General features: G+C 36.8%; 1 protein-coding gene across 7 annotated transcripts in view; it reads left to right on the top strand.

The window, feature by feature from the left end:
* The window catches only part of RAPGEF2 (Rap guanine nucleotide exchange factor 2), a 184,833-nt gene that overhangs the window by 71,783 nt on the left and 98,476 nt on the right, over positions 1–14,574 (top strand). For all 7 annotated transcript variants that reach the window (XM_058025312.1, XM_058025308.1, XM_058025311.1 and 4 more), the window contains exon 4: positions 3,044–3,127. In XM_058025312.1, coding sequence (XP_057881295.1) covers positions 3,044–3,127 — 84 coding nt within the window. The remainder of the gene's footprint in view (positions 1–3,043; positions 3,128–14,574) is intronic.

Below are 14,574 nucleotides of genomic sequence, written 5' to 3'. Positions count from 1 at the left end.
CTCTCTAGTAATATTCCACTACTGTGACACAGCTATACTGAAGTTTTTTTTTTATTTAGATAATTAAAGTGTTGAGTTCAGTAGATATGCATGATTCAAATAGCTTAGAGCTTAGAAATTCTCAAATGTAACTGTAAAAATAAAACCAGTTAAGTACACATAAAGCAAAGGGAAAACAAATTCTATTACATGGTATTCCTCAAGTTTGATTTATTTTTTTAATCAGTTCATTTAGCTGTCAAATGAGCAGATGCTTAATTTGATTATTTACAAAGTGGATAAAGTATGATGTTCATGACAGATAAGTGAGAAGTACCAACAACTTTTGAAGAGCCAACTTGCAGAGAAAGAGAATAAACTGTGAATTGGCAAAAGAAGAGATGGACAATTAGCTGAGTGAAGAGTCATGCTATGTGTGATTAAATAAGAAGAAATCAAACCATTGCAGTTGAATGCATACTCATTCTAGGTGTTTGTTAAATGATTCCAAGTTGGAGTCAAAAGTAGTCTTAAGCATTTGCATATTGAATATACTGACTGTATATATTATATATACTGACTGGTGATTGTGAAAGCCAGTAGCTGCTTTTCTCTTTGAAGTTAAAAGATGTCCAATGAGAAAAGACAACTGGAGCTCCTTACAAATAGGTGGTCTGAGAGAGGATTTAAAAAAGTTAATCAGGTCTTCAAATGAAGAAAATAAGAGCTTGGATGTTAGTAGATTTGCAAAAGTTAAAATACTTTCTATTGGCTTAATTTTTTTCTGCTTCAATTATTTTATCATTGGAAATGCCTTTCTTGAAGCATGGGAAGATCTTCTAGATTACTTGTGCTTTAGAATGATAAAATCTGTGACCCCATGTTCTGTTCTATCAGACAACACTTTAATACTTGGTCAAACTGCCAGATTTTAGGAAAAGGAAAGGAATAAACCACCCCCAAGACCACAAAACTTATTATGTGATAATATAATGTGCTGTAATCCACCTGGAAAAATTATTATTCACATTCTAGTAGAGTTACTTCCCAGGTATTTGGGAAATAACTTTGTCTGTATCCATTGCTGAAAATTTCTATTTCAAAAACTTTCAACTGTGATAATTAGTCCAGATTATTTGTATGTAGAATGACAGGTATTAAAGAACATAATAAAAATCCTAACAGACTTCCAGTTCAGCAGCAGTGCTGTTGTGTGACTGTCAGCATTTGTGGGGAAAGAAGGAAAGTCTAAAGATGCTTAACTTTACTCAGGTGCATGTTAATGTTTTTAGGAATGATATTTTTGTTGAAAGTGCTGTTTTTCTTGTGCTTTACCTGGTTCTCTGCACTTATGCACAGTGTTGATTTTTCTAGATGAAAAAGTTTGAGGGTGATACAGACCCATGTGAGAAGCAAGTGAGGCACATTTCAGAATAGGCAGTTTAGAACACTTCAGATATGTGAATCAAAATGCTGTTGTTTTAGCAGTGGGACTGTGTTATTGCTTTTTTCTCTATGGTCTATCAGTATAAAGAAGTATTCCTAAAATCTTGATTTTGAAGATGCTGTAACTTCTGGTGTGTGTGGCTGACCAGCATCACTTCACTGGTCAGAACATTGGCTGCTAGAAAAGAAATACAATCTCCATCTTGTTCAGTTCCTCTGTTCTTGGCCATAGATTGTGTTCCCTCAATTTCCTCTGCTAATTTTCTATGTTCCTCTCCTTTCTCTCTCATGCTTGTATTATACAGCGGAAAATGAAAATAGAACATGTTTTTAGATTGGATGGCTTGCTCTCAGCTCTTTTAGACTAGCACATTTGTTTTGAGGACCTCTGTATGTACTTCTTAAATTGCAGTTCTTCAAATGAAAAATACACTGCTAACATGTACATTGCCTACTAAGATTTAAGATTAGATTTTAATACTATGCTGTCATCATTGTTAAAAGATGTGGGCTGTTCTTACTTGAAGTAGACCTAGTTGTTGCTAAAGACTCGAGACATATAATTTAAAAAATGAAGGTGCTACAAATTCATTAAGTAATCTGCATCTCTTAGTGTCACTAGGGATGTGGTTTTCCATAAGAAAGCTCATGCAGTTCATAACAGTGAACTCCATTAGTCGTGAATTCAATTAGTCAGTTTCTCTGGAGGAAGCAGGAGTGGTAGAAGCTGAAGTACAGCGGAGAGATTCTCAGCACTGACTGTCACCATGGAATGAGACTTCTACTGCAGCTATTTCTGGTAGCCTTGGTCTCTTTTATTTTCCTGTCCAAACATTATTTGAACTCATTTATCCAAAAAGAGTCTAATATGAAAAGGATTTTGTATTACTCAAGGAGCAACATCTGAATCTACAGTAGAATGAACGGTGCCTGGATGACAAAGTCTTCCTCATCCAGCTCCTCTACAGGTTGAAGAGAGGGGAAGAGAAACTTTTTGCCCCTTCTGTTGGGAATTTATTCTGGTGCCAGGAAGAGATGTGAAAGGGGCAGTGCTCAGCAGCAGCAGATAATGGTGACTGGCAAATCTGATGTAGGTTTGCCATCTGCAAATGTCTCTTACCTTGTAGAAAGGCATGCTAATGCAGAGAGGAAAATTTCTGTCTTGAAGAAAGGCTTGAGAAAAAGATGGCTAGTATTGAGAAAAGATGCCTTTATTTATAGAGGGAAAGATGCTACAGCTCTCTTCAGCAAGAATTGAGGACCTGTCATTCTTCTTCAATGCATTTTATAGAATACAATACAGCATATATACTGTAGCTTGGCTTCCTTTAATCATTTACAGTTATATTTAATTTGAATTGGGCTGTTACCAAATTAATAGATAGATGCTTTTAATAAAGTCAAGTAAATTAAACTGAGCATTCTAATAATTTATATGTTTGCATGGAATAGTTTCATGGAATTATTTTTTAAATAATTGAATTGTGTCTTCCTTCCATAGTTTGGAGTGTTTTGCCTCTTTGATGTCCTTTGTAGTGCAAATTTGGTGCTGCTGTGAGTAATTTAAATCAAGTGTTTTAAACTATGTTATCTTTTTTTTTTTTTTATTTTATTCCAGCCCTGATGATATTGGTACCTGTTGGTATATCCTGCTGTCTGGTTCAGTCTTCATTAAAGAATCCATGTTTCTTCCAAGGAGCAGGTATGTCAGCTATGAATGTACTGCATTCTGTATTTTAAACATAAATCATGAGATGCAGAGAAATTTTAGGATTAAAGGCAGTGTTTTATATTTAATGAATCACAGAAGAACAGATCTAAACACACATCTCCTGCCTTTAGTAGCTGTGGTAACTGTTTGATGCCCATAGCTAGAATTGAAAGTCCATCTTTGCGGACAGTGTATAACTGTCCAAAGTGTCACGCAGATGTTTTTGATTTAAAAGAAAAGAACCTGAAAACCTGACAAATGGGGTGAAGTGCTGAGTAGTCTCTTCCTGTGAGTAATCATTCTTCAAATTATAGAATTTGGATGTAGATGTTTTCCTTTACTTACTGTGCACAAGTCTTTGGTGTATGTTTTAGTATATTCTTAGATCATGTTACTGCAGGTTTTGCTGCTTCTGTATAACACCATGCAAATGGATTTTAAATTAAGAGCAGTTTCTTAGATGGAAAAAAAAATTGGGTGTGAGGTGCTCAACATTTATATTGCTCCAGTAAAAAAAAAAAATTACTTATTTTGAGCTATGATAAAAAATGCAAGTGATTGCAAGGATTTTAGACTGAAGTGACTAAGTCTGATCATTTTAATGGAAGCAGAGCAAAATGATTTTAAAATATGCTGGTTATATGCATATTCATTCAGACTACCATTAAAGGCTGCTTTGAAGTGTATGGCATGTAATAAAATTTGTGAAAGGCAGAATGAAAGAATGATCCATCTCTGTATAGTATCATGATAGGGAAAGAACTGGAATTTTTTAAACAATTTTAAAAGGTGGGAAGCCACTTCATGGCTAGTGTTGATTGGCATAATAGACATTAGATCTTCAAATCTGCCTTCCAGTGGGAAGTGCAGGTCTTGGGACTTCCATTTGATGATGGGAGCATGTTCTTGGTGAAACCAAGTGTCTTGTGTCTGTCAGGCACTGCTGATAAAAAGGTTTATTATATGTGCCATCGAATAATTAATGCTGAAGGTGCAAAACTGATTATTGGAAAAAGTAGCACAACAAGGGATTATAGGAGCCCTACTTCTGGCAGAGTGGAAATTGTCCCATATGTTATCCATAAGCAGGCAGTGCCAGGACAAAAGCTGACAGAAAGTGCTACTTTAAGATACCAGGAGAAGAGATATTATATATCTGAATTAATGTAGGATGGCTGTGTATAGTCCATGGCAATATCTTCTGTTTCTCTGAAATACAGCAATGCTTGTGCCTCACTCACTTGGGTACCTTGAAGAGAGGTCAGATTTAGTAAGATAAACAATGAGCTTGAGACTCTTCCTGGTAGAATGAACAGAAAATTACAGATCCTGTGGCAGTAAGCAGAGCATTAAGTGCTGTTCATGTGGAGAAATGTGTAAAATGACATCTGGGACAGTGTCTGATACCTTAGTGAAATACAGGCATGGAATTTGTGATACAAATAGGTTTTACCATTGTAGGTGAAGCCAAGTAGATGTCAAAGCTAGTGTGTTGGGAAGCAAAGGCAACAGAGACAATTTGTTAATTGAAAAAGATAATTTAAAACCATGAGAGCAAAATTAAGAAACTTTAATTATATGAGATAGAAAGTCTTTCAGGAGAGCAAAACCAGAGCCTTTCTAGTGAGGGGCTTTGTGCTTAGAAGCTGTAGTCATTGAATGGTAGGTGAGTGCCTTAAAATTTAGGATAAGGTCAATCAGGTTTTTTTCTTTCTAAATGAGTAAGTTGCAATTGGGCTTTGAGCTCATCCATGAATAAAAATCTTGGCAAAAGTGAGAGGGCACCCAGGTGAAAATTCTGATCTGGAATATTGGCGGCTAATAAATGACTTATTGATTGATTGACTTATTTAGTGAGAAAATGGCCTGAGAAGAAAATTAAATTTTCCAGTTTTACTTATGCTGCCAGTAAACTGCTGGGACAGAAATAGAACCGCTCAATTATACAAGCCAGGCAGAAGAGAATGAGTGGCAGAAATACCAAAGTAAGAATTTAGGGTGCTCAGAAAAAAGGGAGTGAGACTTAATGAAAAGGCTGCTGTCCAGAAAGAACTGATAAGGTGATATTCTGGAATCTAAGCAGTAGTGTCAAAAGTGGACAGAAGATGGTTACTGGATAAGTGTTTGCTGAAACTATTTGCATATACAGGGAGTAAAAACTTCAAGGGCCTTTTTCAGTTTTGCATAATTTGTGCATCTTGATGTCCTATTACTGCTGAAATGAGCTGGCTATGGTTTAGCAAAAGGAGCCTATCCTCATGCATCACTGACATCAAGTGATAGGGAGAGACCTAAACATTGCAAAGTAATTGATTTTGTTTGTCATTTGAGTAAACTAAATTTGCAGTAGTAAATTAATATTTACACTATTTTAATGTGGGCTTTTTTCAGGTTAATCCATTTTATCTTTGCCCATCTAAAAAGCCACTAGGATATTATTTTGCAACATGTGTAGCTTGTGATTAAGAGAGCCAAGAAGTCTGTGTAGGAGCAATCAGATATGTAGAAAGCAAGAAGTATGCTCCTTTCTCCAAATACAATTGACTTGGAAAATTCTCATTTCCCGAACTTTTTTTTCCCAGAGCCAAATGTAATTCACCCCTAAGCATCTCACCATCCAAACCTCCTCATTTTTCTCCCCCACTTTAAAGCTATTCTCTCTTTTTTTGCCAACCTGCCCCATGCACCTGCAGTAAATCCCTTTGGATGGTTCTCTGGGCTGCTGGTCCTTGCTCAGGCTGAGGGCTTCCCCATGCCTGTCCTCCTGACCTCCTCAAGCTCACCTTCACTGAACGATGGCTGGGCAGTAGCTGACCAAATTTAAAATAAAACAAGTGTTGTCATCCCACTAATTCCACCCTAACCCCCGAATTTCAAGAGCATTTGCTATTTTTTTGGATTTCACTCCTTTAAAATGAATGTATTTACATGCCAGAGCAAAAGTCATATCTCAGAGTAACTTAGACAGACCTAGTGGACAAATCTGCCTACAATTCTGCAGGTTTGTTCTCAGTCCTGTGCAGAATTTGACCTTACTCTTAAAACTTCATGGCAGTTGCCATGTGAGTTAGCAAAGAACAGGACAGAGGGCTCTCACTAGATTTGAGCTGACACTTGCAAGTACCTTAGTGCATTTGACTGCCTATGCTCAGCATATTATTTGCATTTGGGTCCTCTATTAGCTGATCTGCTTGCATTAGTTTTGGATACAGCATCCTCAGACTGGTTGGTGAGTAACACTGGAAATGCTCTTTTGTTGTATATGTCATGTCAGGTAAACTTACTGTATTTCTTTCTTCCAAATCCTTGTGTCCTTGGTTTTCATTTCTAGTGTTAAGGTACCATTTAAAATTCTTTCATCAGAGACACTAGGTTTGGCAGATAGTTAATATATAGTTGGAGAATAAGAATGTTTTTAAAAATACCCTCTTCCCCCACCACAAAGATGTCTAAAAGCATAAGAAATGACCACCCCCCTGCTTTTACACTGCTGTGGCTTAGGAGCAGCACACCCTAATTTAGTGTCCCCCACCTAGTGAGAGTCTCCCAAACCAGACACCTCTCACTCCCCTCTCTGCTGGGAGACACAAAGGCAGAGATCATGAGTTGGGATAAGAACAATTTACTGGGAGCAGCAATACTACTAAAACCCATGTAAATAAAAAATAGCACAGCAGTCCAAAATGAACCAGCTTTGTAGGATATGAGATATGGGAAAATAGCTACCTCTTGAAACAGTTCAAAATGAGTGTCAAAGCTGCCAATTTTTGCCAAAGTTTTATAATTACTGGATGGCTTGTAAAATTGTAACTAGCTACTAGACAAGTCTTTAATTCCAAATTTTAAAATAATAAGTTGTTCAAGATGAGATATTGGAATACATGAAGTCCTAAACTGAGTGTTTAGCTTTAGAAACTTTAACATCTAAACTGTGTCTGGATTTTTTTTTTGAAAATAGCATGAGTTTAATTTTATTTCCCTTTTGTAATACAGTTTAGCTTGTATTTGTTCAAATTCCAAGCCATCAGCTAGCAAATAGTGTTCATAAGATAAGGCAGGATTTTATTGTCTTTAATTTATTATTTTGGGATAATATACAGTGCATGATTTTAAAGAATTGTGCTCTGAACAATTAAAACTGCCATTTATTTGGTGACATGAGGTAAAGCTTTATCTTGTTCTCCTGTTTAATTTCTGTGAATTACAACAGTTAAATTTGACAGTTTAATATGAGGAAGACCATCCCTCTTCCTTTCTACCTCTTTCCCCCCATTTTTCCCATTAATATCTACAAACTTCTTCATTCACTTTAACACATCAGGCATATATTATGTTAAACATTCCTTAATTCTTCCCTCCCACCATGACCATCAAACTAGCACAAATTAACACTCAGTGCCCTTGTCATTTCCCCTGGGCATCTGTACCCTGAAGCAGTTCACATGGTAGAATGAGGTTTATGTATGAACTCCAGAAAATAAATGAGGAGAAAATAAAATTCCCTGAGGGCTGTCCTGGCTCTCCTGTGTTTTCACATGGCCACTGACAGCAACTGTGTGACAGTCCCTCTTGAATGTTTTTTGGAATGGCCTCCAGCTTGCCTTGGCCTGCTGCATGCTCTCACCACGTTTGGTCATTTGCTTGGAGTTCCTGTGTGGTTTTTCTACCAGAAGTTTGCTTCTAGTGCAGACTGCACTGGGTTCTTTTGTGTTCCTTAAATGGGAGCTCCAGCACCAGAAGGTCTCCTGGGTCTCCCACAGCTCACCTCGTGCCTGCTCTTGGCCTCCAGAGGATGCAGCCATCTCTTAGCAGAATACAAAATACAGAACTGCTGGGCAGTTTATCTCAGACTGCTGGCTCTGGTACTTGGGGATTTTTGCTTTTCTCCTGGATGCTTCCCAGCCTGTCTGGTAGTGTGTGCTGTGCTGCTCGGGCATCCCGCTGTGCTGATTGCACCCACAAACCAGGCTTTAGTTTGCACTGCTTGCTCATCTGCTGCTTCCTTCCTGCAGCCTCCTTTCCTTCCCTGCTGCTGCCTCCAACCAGCCCTTCCCTCACTGCCTCATATGGAATGGAGAGCTGCTTTCCCTTTGGCAACTTCACAGATTTTACATACAGGAGCAATTATTTAAGCTTTTTCCTCTAATTAAAAGATTTAAGTTTTGGAAGTGAAAGAACATCTATTTTTCATTATTTTCAAAATCAAAAGGGATGTATGTGTTTAAATATTGATGGTTTAGCCCTCTGGTCTTTCCCATAGTAAAACAACTTAAAAAATGGAATGGAATATGTAATCATAATAGAGAGTCATTGAACAAATTAAGGACTTCTTTTGAATGGGTGTAAAGCAATAGAAAAACTCAGTTTATGCAGAATGTTTTGTCCTCATCCAAGTGCATCCTCATTAACTTATGAAAGTAATCTTTCAGGATAAAATTTGTTAGGGATTTTGGCAGACTTTTTTATTTTGACAGGTAATGAATGTGAGTGTAATGGTGCTGGAGCAGAGCCCTTGGCTATCTACGTGCATTTATAGAGCTTTATGTATCTGAAACATACTTTCTAATTTTTGTGGTGTCTGAATCATGCTGTTTTATGTGATTTACATGTATCTAACTGGTGGTGTATTTATATTCTGAATACGGAATTGCCTTTGATTTTTTGAGTCAGTAAAATTATGCTGATAGCTTTAATCACAATGATAAAATCCTCTCACTATGACTCATATATTTGCAACTTAGAGTTTATTAATATTGGCTATTACTGGCTGACACCTATGAGATAACAGAATGAAACTGGGATTTTAACTAGGAGTGATCAGTATACACAAATATTTAAACCATGATAAAATCCCCTAAAAAGATATTTATTTTTTTTTCCCCTGAGCAGGAAACAGAATTTTAGAACAATGAACTTGTGGGAGGCTCAGTTGTACTTTTGGGAACTGCTGGTTTAGTTGTTTAAGCTGCAGAGGGAGTTGATCAAGAGCTGTGTGGAGCTAATTTAGCTTTCTCCAGGTTCTGAGTTGCTTATGGCTAAAGATTTGCAGCATTGTGATGGAAACATCGAGACCATACACTGGACATTCCCAGAGACAAATAACTTCTCAGGTTATAGTTTCAGAGAACATCTGTAAAGTCTGTTTAAGAAGTTACTTGGAAGTGCATGCTTTGGGTTTAGTTTGCCCTTGAAACTCTCTATCTTGAGTAGAAAACTTCACTGTTTTTGCTGCTGCTGGATTTTCCTGTGACGTGTTTGTTGTGTTGGTGTCTGTATCAAGCTGGTGGTGTTCTGGAGCCGTGCTCATGATTGTCTCTGAGGGCTGGTGGGAAGGCAGAGAGTGTGGTATTGTTGTGGGCTAACCCCCCTGCTGTCTTGTCCTCTGTCTGGTTTGAATGCCTTGGTTCAGCATTTCAGTCCCATCAATTGAAACTGAGGCATGCAGGAGTGTGATGTTAGGGTTTAATCTAGGAAAGATTGAGCTCATGAGCTGAAGGAGGAAGCTGGAAGTAGTAGTGATGTCAGTCCATTTATGACTGTGTGGCTATCTCGAATTACTCACAGTGAATTTTAAATAGACATTGAGAAATAAACACTAATTGCTTTGTACTGTCTGCATTTACCCAAAAGACTGCATTTGTCCTTTTGGATGGAGATGTTTACTGTTACCTGCAAGCAGAAAATTGGGTGTATCACAGCACAGTGTGACTGATTACTTATTGAGACTCAAACTCCTAGAGAAAATAAAATCTTGCTTACAAGAGGTAGCATTTTACTGGGAGTGCCTGATCTGGCCATCTACCTTGAATTTGCTCATCTGTTGGTATGATGGCCAGTGCTGCCAGTGAAATCCAGCACTTGCCCGTGTGGGTCACTGCAGGCTTCCCTGTGAGGTTCTGGAGGAGCTGGAGCTGCCGTGGGGCTGTGGCTGAGCCCAGCTCCCTGAGGGCTGGCAGGGCATGTGGGGAGGGTTTCAGGAGAGTCTGACTTCATCACTTCAGACGCAGTCTGCTCTGGCTGAGCTGAATTAGCTGGGCCATAAATTGATGGGCATTGTGATGTCGCCTGCTATTTCAGCAAAATTGTGATTCAGAGCACAGGCTACATGTCACCCAAAAATGTCCCTAGAGTTTGGAAAGATGGTGTACAGGTTCCTTAAAATATGAATACTTAAAATTATTTTTACAGCTAATTTATCCTTTATCCCATCCATCTTCTGTTCTGCTGAGTAATTGAAGAGTTTATTGAGGTCTGAAACTGATCATGACAGTATCTGAGGTGTTGGGAAATAGAAGAGGAGACAGTTCCTAAATGATGAGATTGGCTGGTGTCTGGTGTGGTTCCTGTCATATTTCAGTGCTACTGGAATTTTGTTTTTGTGGAGCTGATAAAATGTTAAGGGACTTAATCTATTACACTGGCATCTTTTGAAAACAAAAATAGAAATTCAGCGTTGTGTGTCTGGTGCTACCAGGCTTTCTGCCAAGTTTGTAATGACAAGATAACAACGAAGTCAAAAGTGTCAAATGACCTGGATATGTTTTCAGTGAGCCTGAGTTGTTTTGATTCCTCTTCAGGAGAGGGAGGCTTTCAAGGATGGAAATGCCCATGCTAGGAGAAAAGCAAACTTCCGGAGCTCTCACAAATGCAAATCTTATACCAGTTTCTAGCTGTATAAACTTAGAGCTGCAGAATTCTCTCTCTCTCTTTCTATACAAAAGACCTGACATTGGGTTTGAGAAGGTCTGGATCACCTGCTCGTGCTCAGGGGCTTTTTTGGAATGTTCACAATAATTTCTTATGCTTTCCATAGGGGAGACACCATTAATTGGTGGTGCAGAGCTTGCAGATTTGAGAGATCCTTGGGTTAGGTGTTTCATAGTTTCATGCATGGTGATTGTAAGCTGGGTCAAGATGACAATTCCTGCCACTTTTAAATGCCACTGTCAGTGCATTTAAATAAGTAAAGTAGTTTCTTACATTCTGCTTTATTCACTTCAGTGCTGTTTATCTTCCCCATTGAAACTGCAGCTCTATGAAAATACTTAAAAATGAAGTATATCTACTCTAATGAAAAAATGGCACTTGTGATACAGAGCATAGAAACAAAGTACTCAGCACTATAAATCCAGACCACTGCTTGTTGGAGAGTTTTGCCTGTGAACCAATTTAGGTTATTTTTTGCATTTGCTTTGCAGATTAAGTATAATGAAAATTTTTCAGTGGGATATTGCCAATGCCAATGGAAAACAAAATCTAAGATAACACAAGCAGTAGATTTTATCTTGTAAGCATGAATGTATCTTAACAGCTCAAAGTAACTGAAAAGGACCATAAGGAAAAAATAAAAATAAGCAGAAGAGTTTAAGAACCTAGATTCATGGGGCATAATTTTGAGCAGAAAGGCAGGAGAGGAAAAGAGAATCCTTTAAGGTAGCTGATAGAGGCAATGTAATCTTTGATGACTCTGACTGATACCAAGTCTCAGATCCCATTTCTTGAAATCTTAGAAAATTTGGGTTAAAATTTTGACTAATTTTTGAAAAAAAATATGCTGGAATAATGGTGGGGGTTGTTTTGGACTTTTTTTTGTTATTTTCTTCCCTCACCCATCCATCTGGGTGCAAAAAAGATTAATTCCACTGGAAACACTCACTTTTTTTCCTGATGACATTTTATTCTTGTTCAAAAATGTTGGTGCTGTTTAGTTGATTGCCTGGTTTCTAAAATCTGCTGCTGTAAAAGCTGGCCTTGAAACAGTATGGTTTCATTGCTGACTCTTCTTTTTAGCTTATTTTTTGTCTCATTGGCTAGAAGCACCTTCCTAAACTCAGCATTAGGGTCTCTAATGGAGCATGTCACAATTTGAAGTCATTAGGAGCAACATCTAAACAATCTTGGAAACATTGTTCATCTTGGTTTTTGCTTTTAATACTTTTCTGTACATTATAATGATATATTATATATTTTATTTCAACAGTACTCACACTTCAAAATTTTCTTTCTAAAATTTTGGTTTAATATTAAATATTTAAATATGAATTTTTTAATATTAAAAAGCTGTTTTCTGAAATGGTAATAAATTGCTTGCATACAAATGGGGATGTGGAAAAGAATTCAGAATTCTTTTTGAGAAATTACGTAGGAGAAAGTTCTCTGTATAATAAAGTAAATGGTTATTTAAAAGTTAAATGTGAGACCCCCTACATCAGGGTATCTGCTACTGCTTGCATTGTTAATTATAGGTATCTGTCTGAAGAAAATAGTTGCCTTTTCGCAGTGGATATTATGTCCTCTTATGTAATCTCTTCCTCTGATTCAATTTAATAGTACTTAAGGTTTTGAGTTGTAGTACAGACCTGCAAAACATCAAAACCCCCCTCAGTTACTTGGGAAAACAGCATTATAGGATTCTTGCTGAGGTCAAAAGAAGACCCTGTTTGTTTTATGTGCTCTCAGGATCTCTGGACAAGTTTAAGAAGTGTAATGAACTGAAGTAATCTGGTCATTGCTTACCTCAAAATTAAAACAAAAGGAACTGTGTGCAAAAATAGCATAAAGAATACCAAAATGAGAAGTTATACCCAGGCAGAGAGAGGGGACAGAGGACACTGCCTTTTCTTTGCCTCGTGTGAACCTCTCAGGATCTAAACTTTCACAAACTTAATTTTGCTGAACAACCATCTAAATAAGCTGAAGTAATGATGATGTTTACTTGTGTATTTGGAGGACTGTAGAATAACTGAAAGGAATTAGAATTATTGTCTTGATTCTTAGCGTGATTCCACTACTGTAATTCTTCCACAAATTGTCTTTTTAACAAAATGTTGCTCCATATTGTAGCAGATTTGAAAATGTCTGAGAGTTTTCTTGCAGTTGATACTAAAATTTCCAAATGTTTCTGAAAAACAAATCTAGGGGTACAAGACGTGGTATAACATTTCAAGTGAGGAATAATTTGTTTTCAAATTATGATGTAAATAACTAAAACGAAATTGTCACTCCTATTCCACTGGTTTACTTTGTTCATTCATTCACAAATATACATATGTATCTTGAATACATTTGCTCTGTACACTAATTTATGGAAACTTGTTGTTGAGGGAAAGTGTTTAGCTTTCCATGTGAATGAATTAGTTGTATTGAATGAGTTAAGTGTGTAAGTGTGTGTGGAAAGTGTCAATATACATGGTCTTGTTTTACTTCTAAAAACCTAGAGGATGTGTCAAGTTATTTTAGTAATTCAAAAAAACATGAGAATTTATAATACCTTTACTATGAAAGTCTAGGGGGACGTAAAAATGCTTATTATGTAATTTGCAATATAAAAAGTCTTCATTTAGAAACTAGCATCTAAAGTCTTTGTGTGACATTGGAAAAATACTCCTCTGTTTTAATGAATTTCATGAATGTTAATAAGCCAAGCTGTGTTTAGACAAGGTCTTGCCTCTTAAGTAATGTTTTCCAACAACTTCTCATTCTTTGAGACCATTATGTAGATCTTGTGATGTCACAGCAGTCTCCATGGCAACACAGACGTCATTGACATGAAGCATAAGCAAAGCTGTCTTTATTCAAACCATTTATTCACTTATTTATTTATTTGAAAGAATAAGATAAAAAGTAGGTTAGGAAAAAACCTTTCATCTTTGAATGTTTTCTGAGATAAAATAATATGAGAACTTCTAATTTAAAACTAAAATAAGGGTAATTTTTCCCAAAGAAGGATCTATTCCCAGGTGTGCTGATGAGGTACCTGCCTCCGAGCTTTCTGTTCTAGATAGGTTGCAAAGCTGAACTGCTGCAACAAGCTAAATTTGTTGTTGCCTCTACTAGTAGGTTCCAGTTTTGTTTGTTTATATAATTGCATATTTAGTCTGTGAACATATATCTTGAATTCAACAGAAGAATGCCACCAAAATGTTTCTTTAGTGTGATATATGTAAAAGGGCTGTAAAGGAACACTAAGTGGTATTCTCCTCTGAAAAGTATTCAGGATTACCTGCTGCTATAAAGACCCTGAGAGTCTACCCTTTCTACAGTAAATTCGCAAAACATTTGTTATTTTTAAAAGCACTTTTTCATATGGGATTTTAAACCATTTTTCACCTTATTGTTTTAGTTTTGATGTTACATTATGAAAAGTAACAAATGTGAAACTTTATACAATTACTTGTCTACCTAAACTAGTCAAACTTGCTACCATATTCACTCTTGTAACCAGGTGAAATTTTAAAATTAACCTCACTTTTCAAAACAGTAATCTGCTATAAAAGAAAAACTGTGTGAAGATCATAAATCACATGTTTTAGGGGTGACTGAGAGGACTTTCTATGGAAACAAACCTCTAGAATCTAGCTAATTTCAAATTATTCACTGTGTGTTTTCAGGAACTTCTTTTGAAGTGTTTTCAGTAGTCAGCTATAAATTAGCAGATT

This window comes from Melospiza georgiana, chromosome 5 (genome assembly GCF_028018845.1).
Source record: "Melospiza georgiana isolate bMelGeo1 chromosome 5, bMelGeo1.pri, whole genome shotgun sequence".
In the NCBI taxonomy this organism is placed as follows: Eukaryota; Metazoa; Chordata; class Aves; order Passeriformes; family Passerellidae; genus Melospiza; species Melospiza georgiana.
This window is presented reverse-complemented; position numbering and strand designations above follow the sequence as displayed.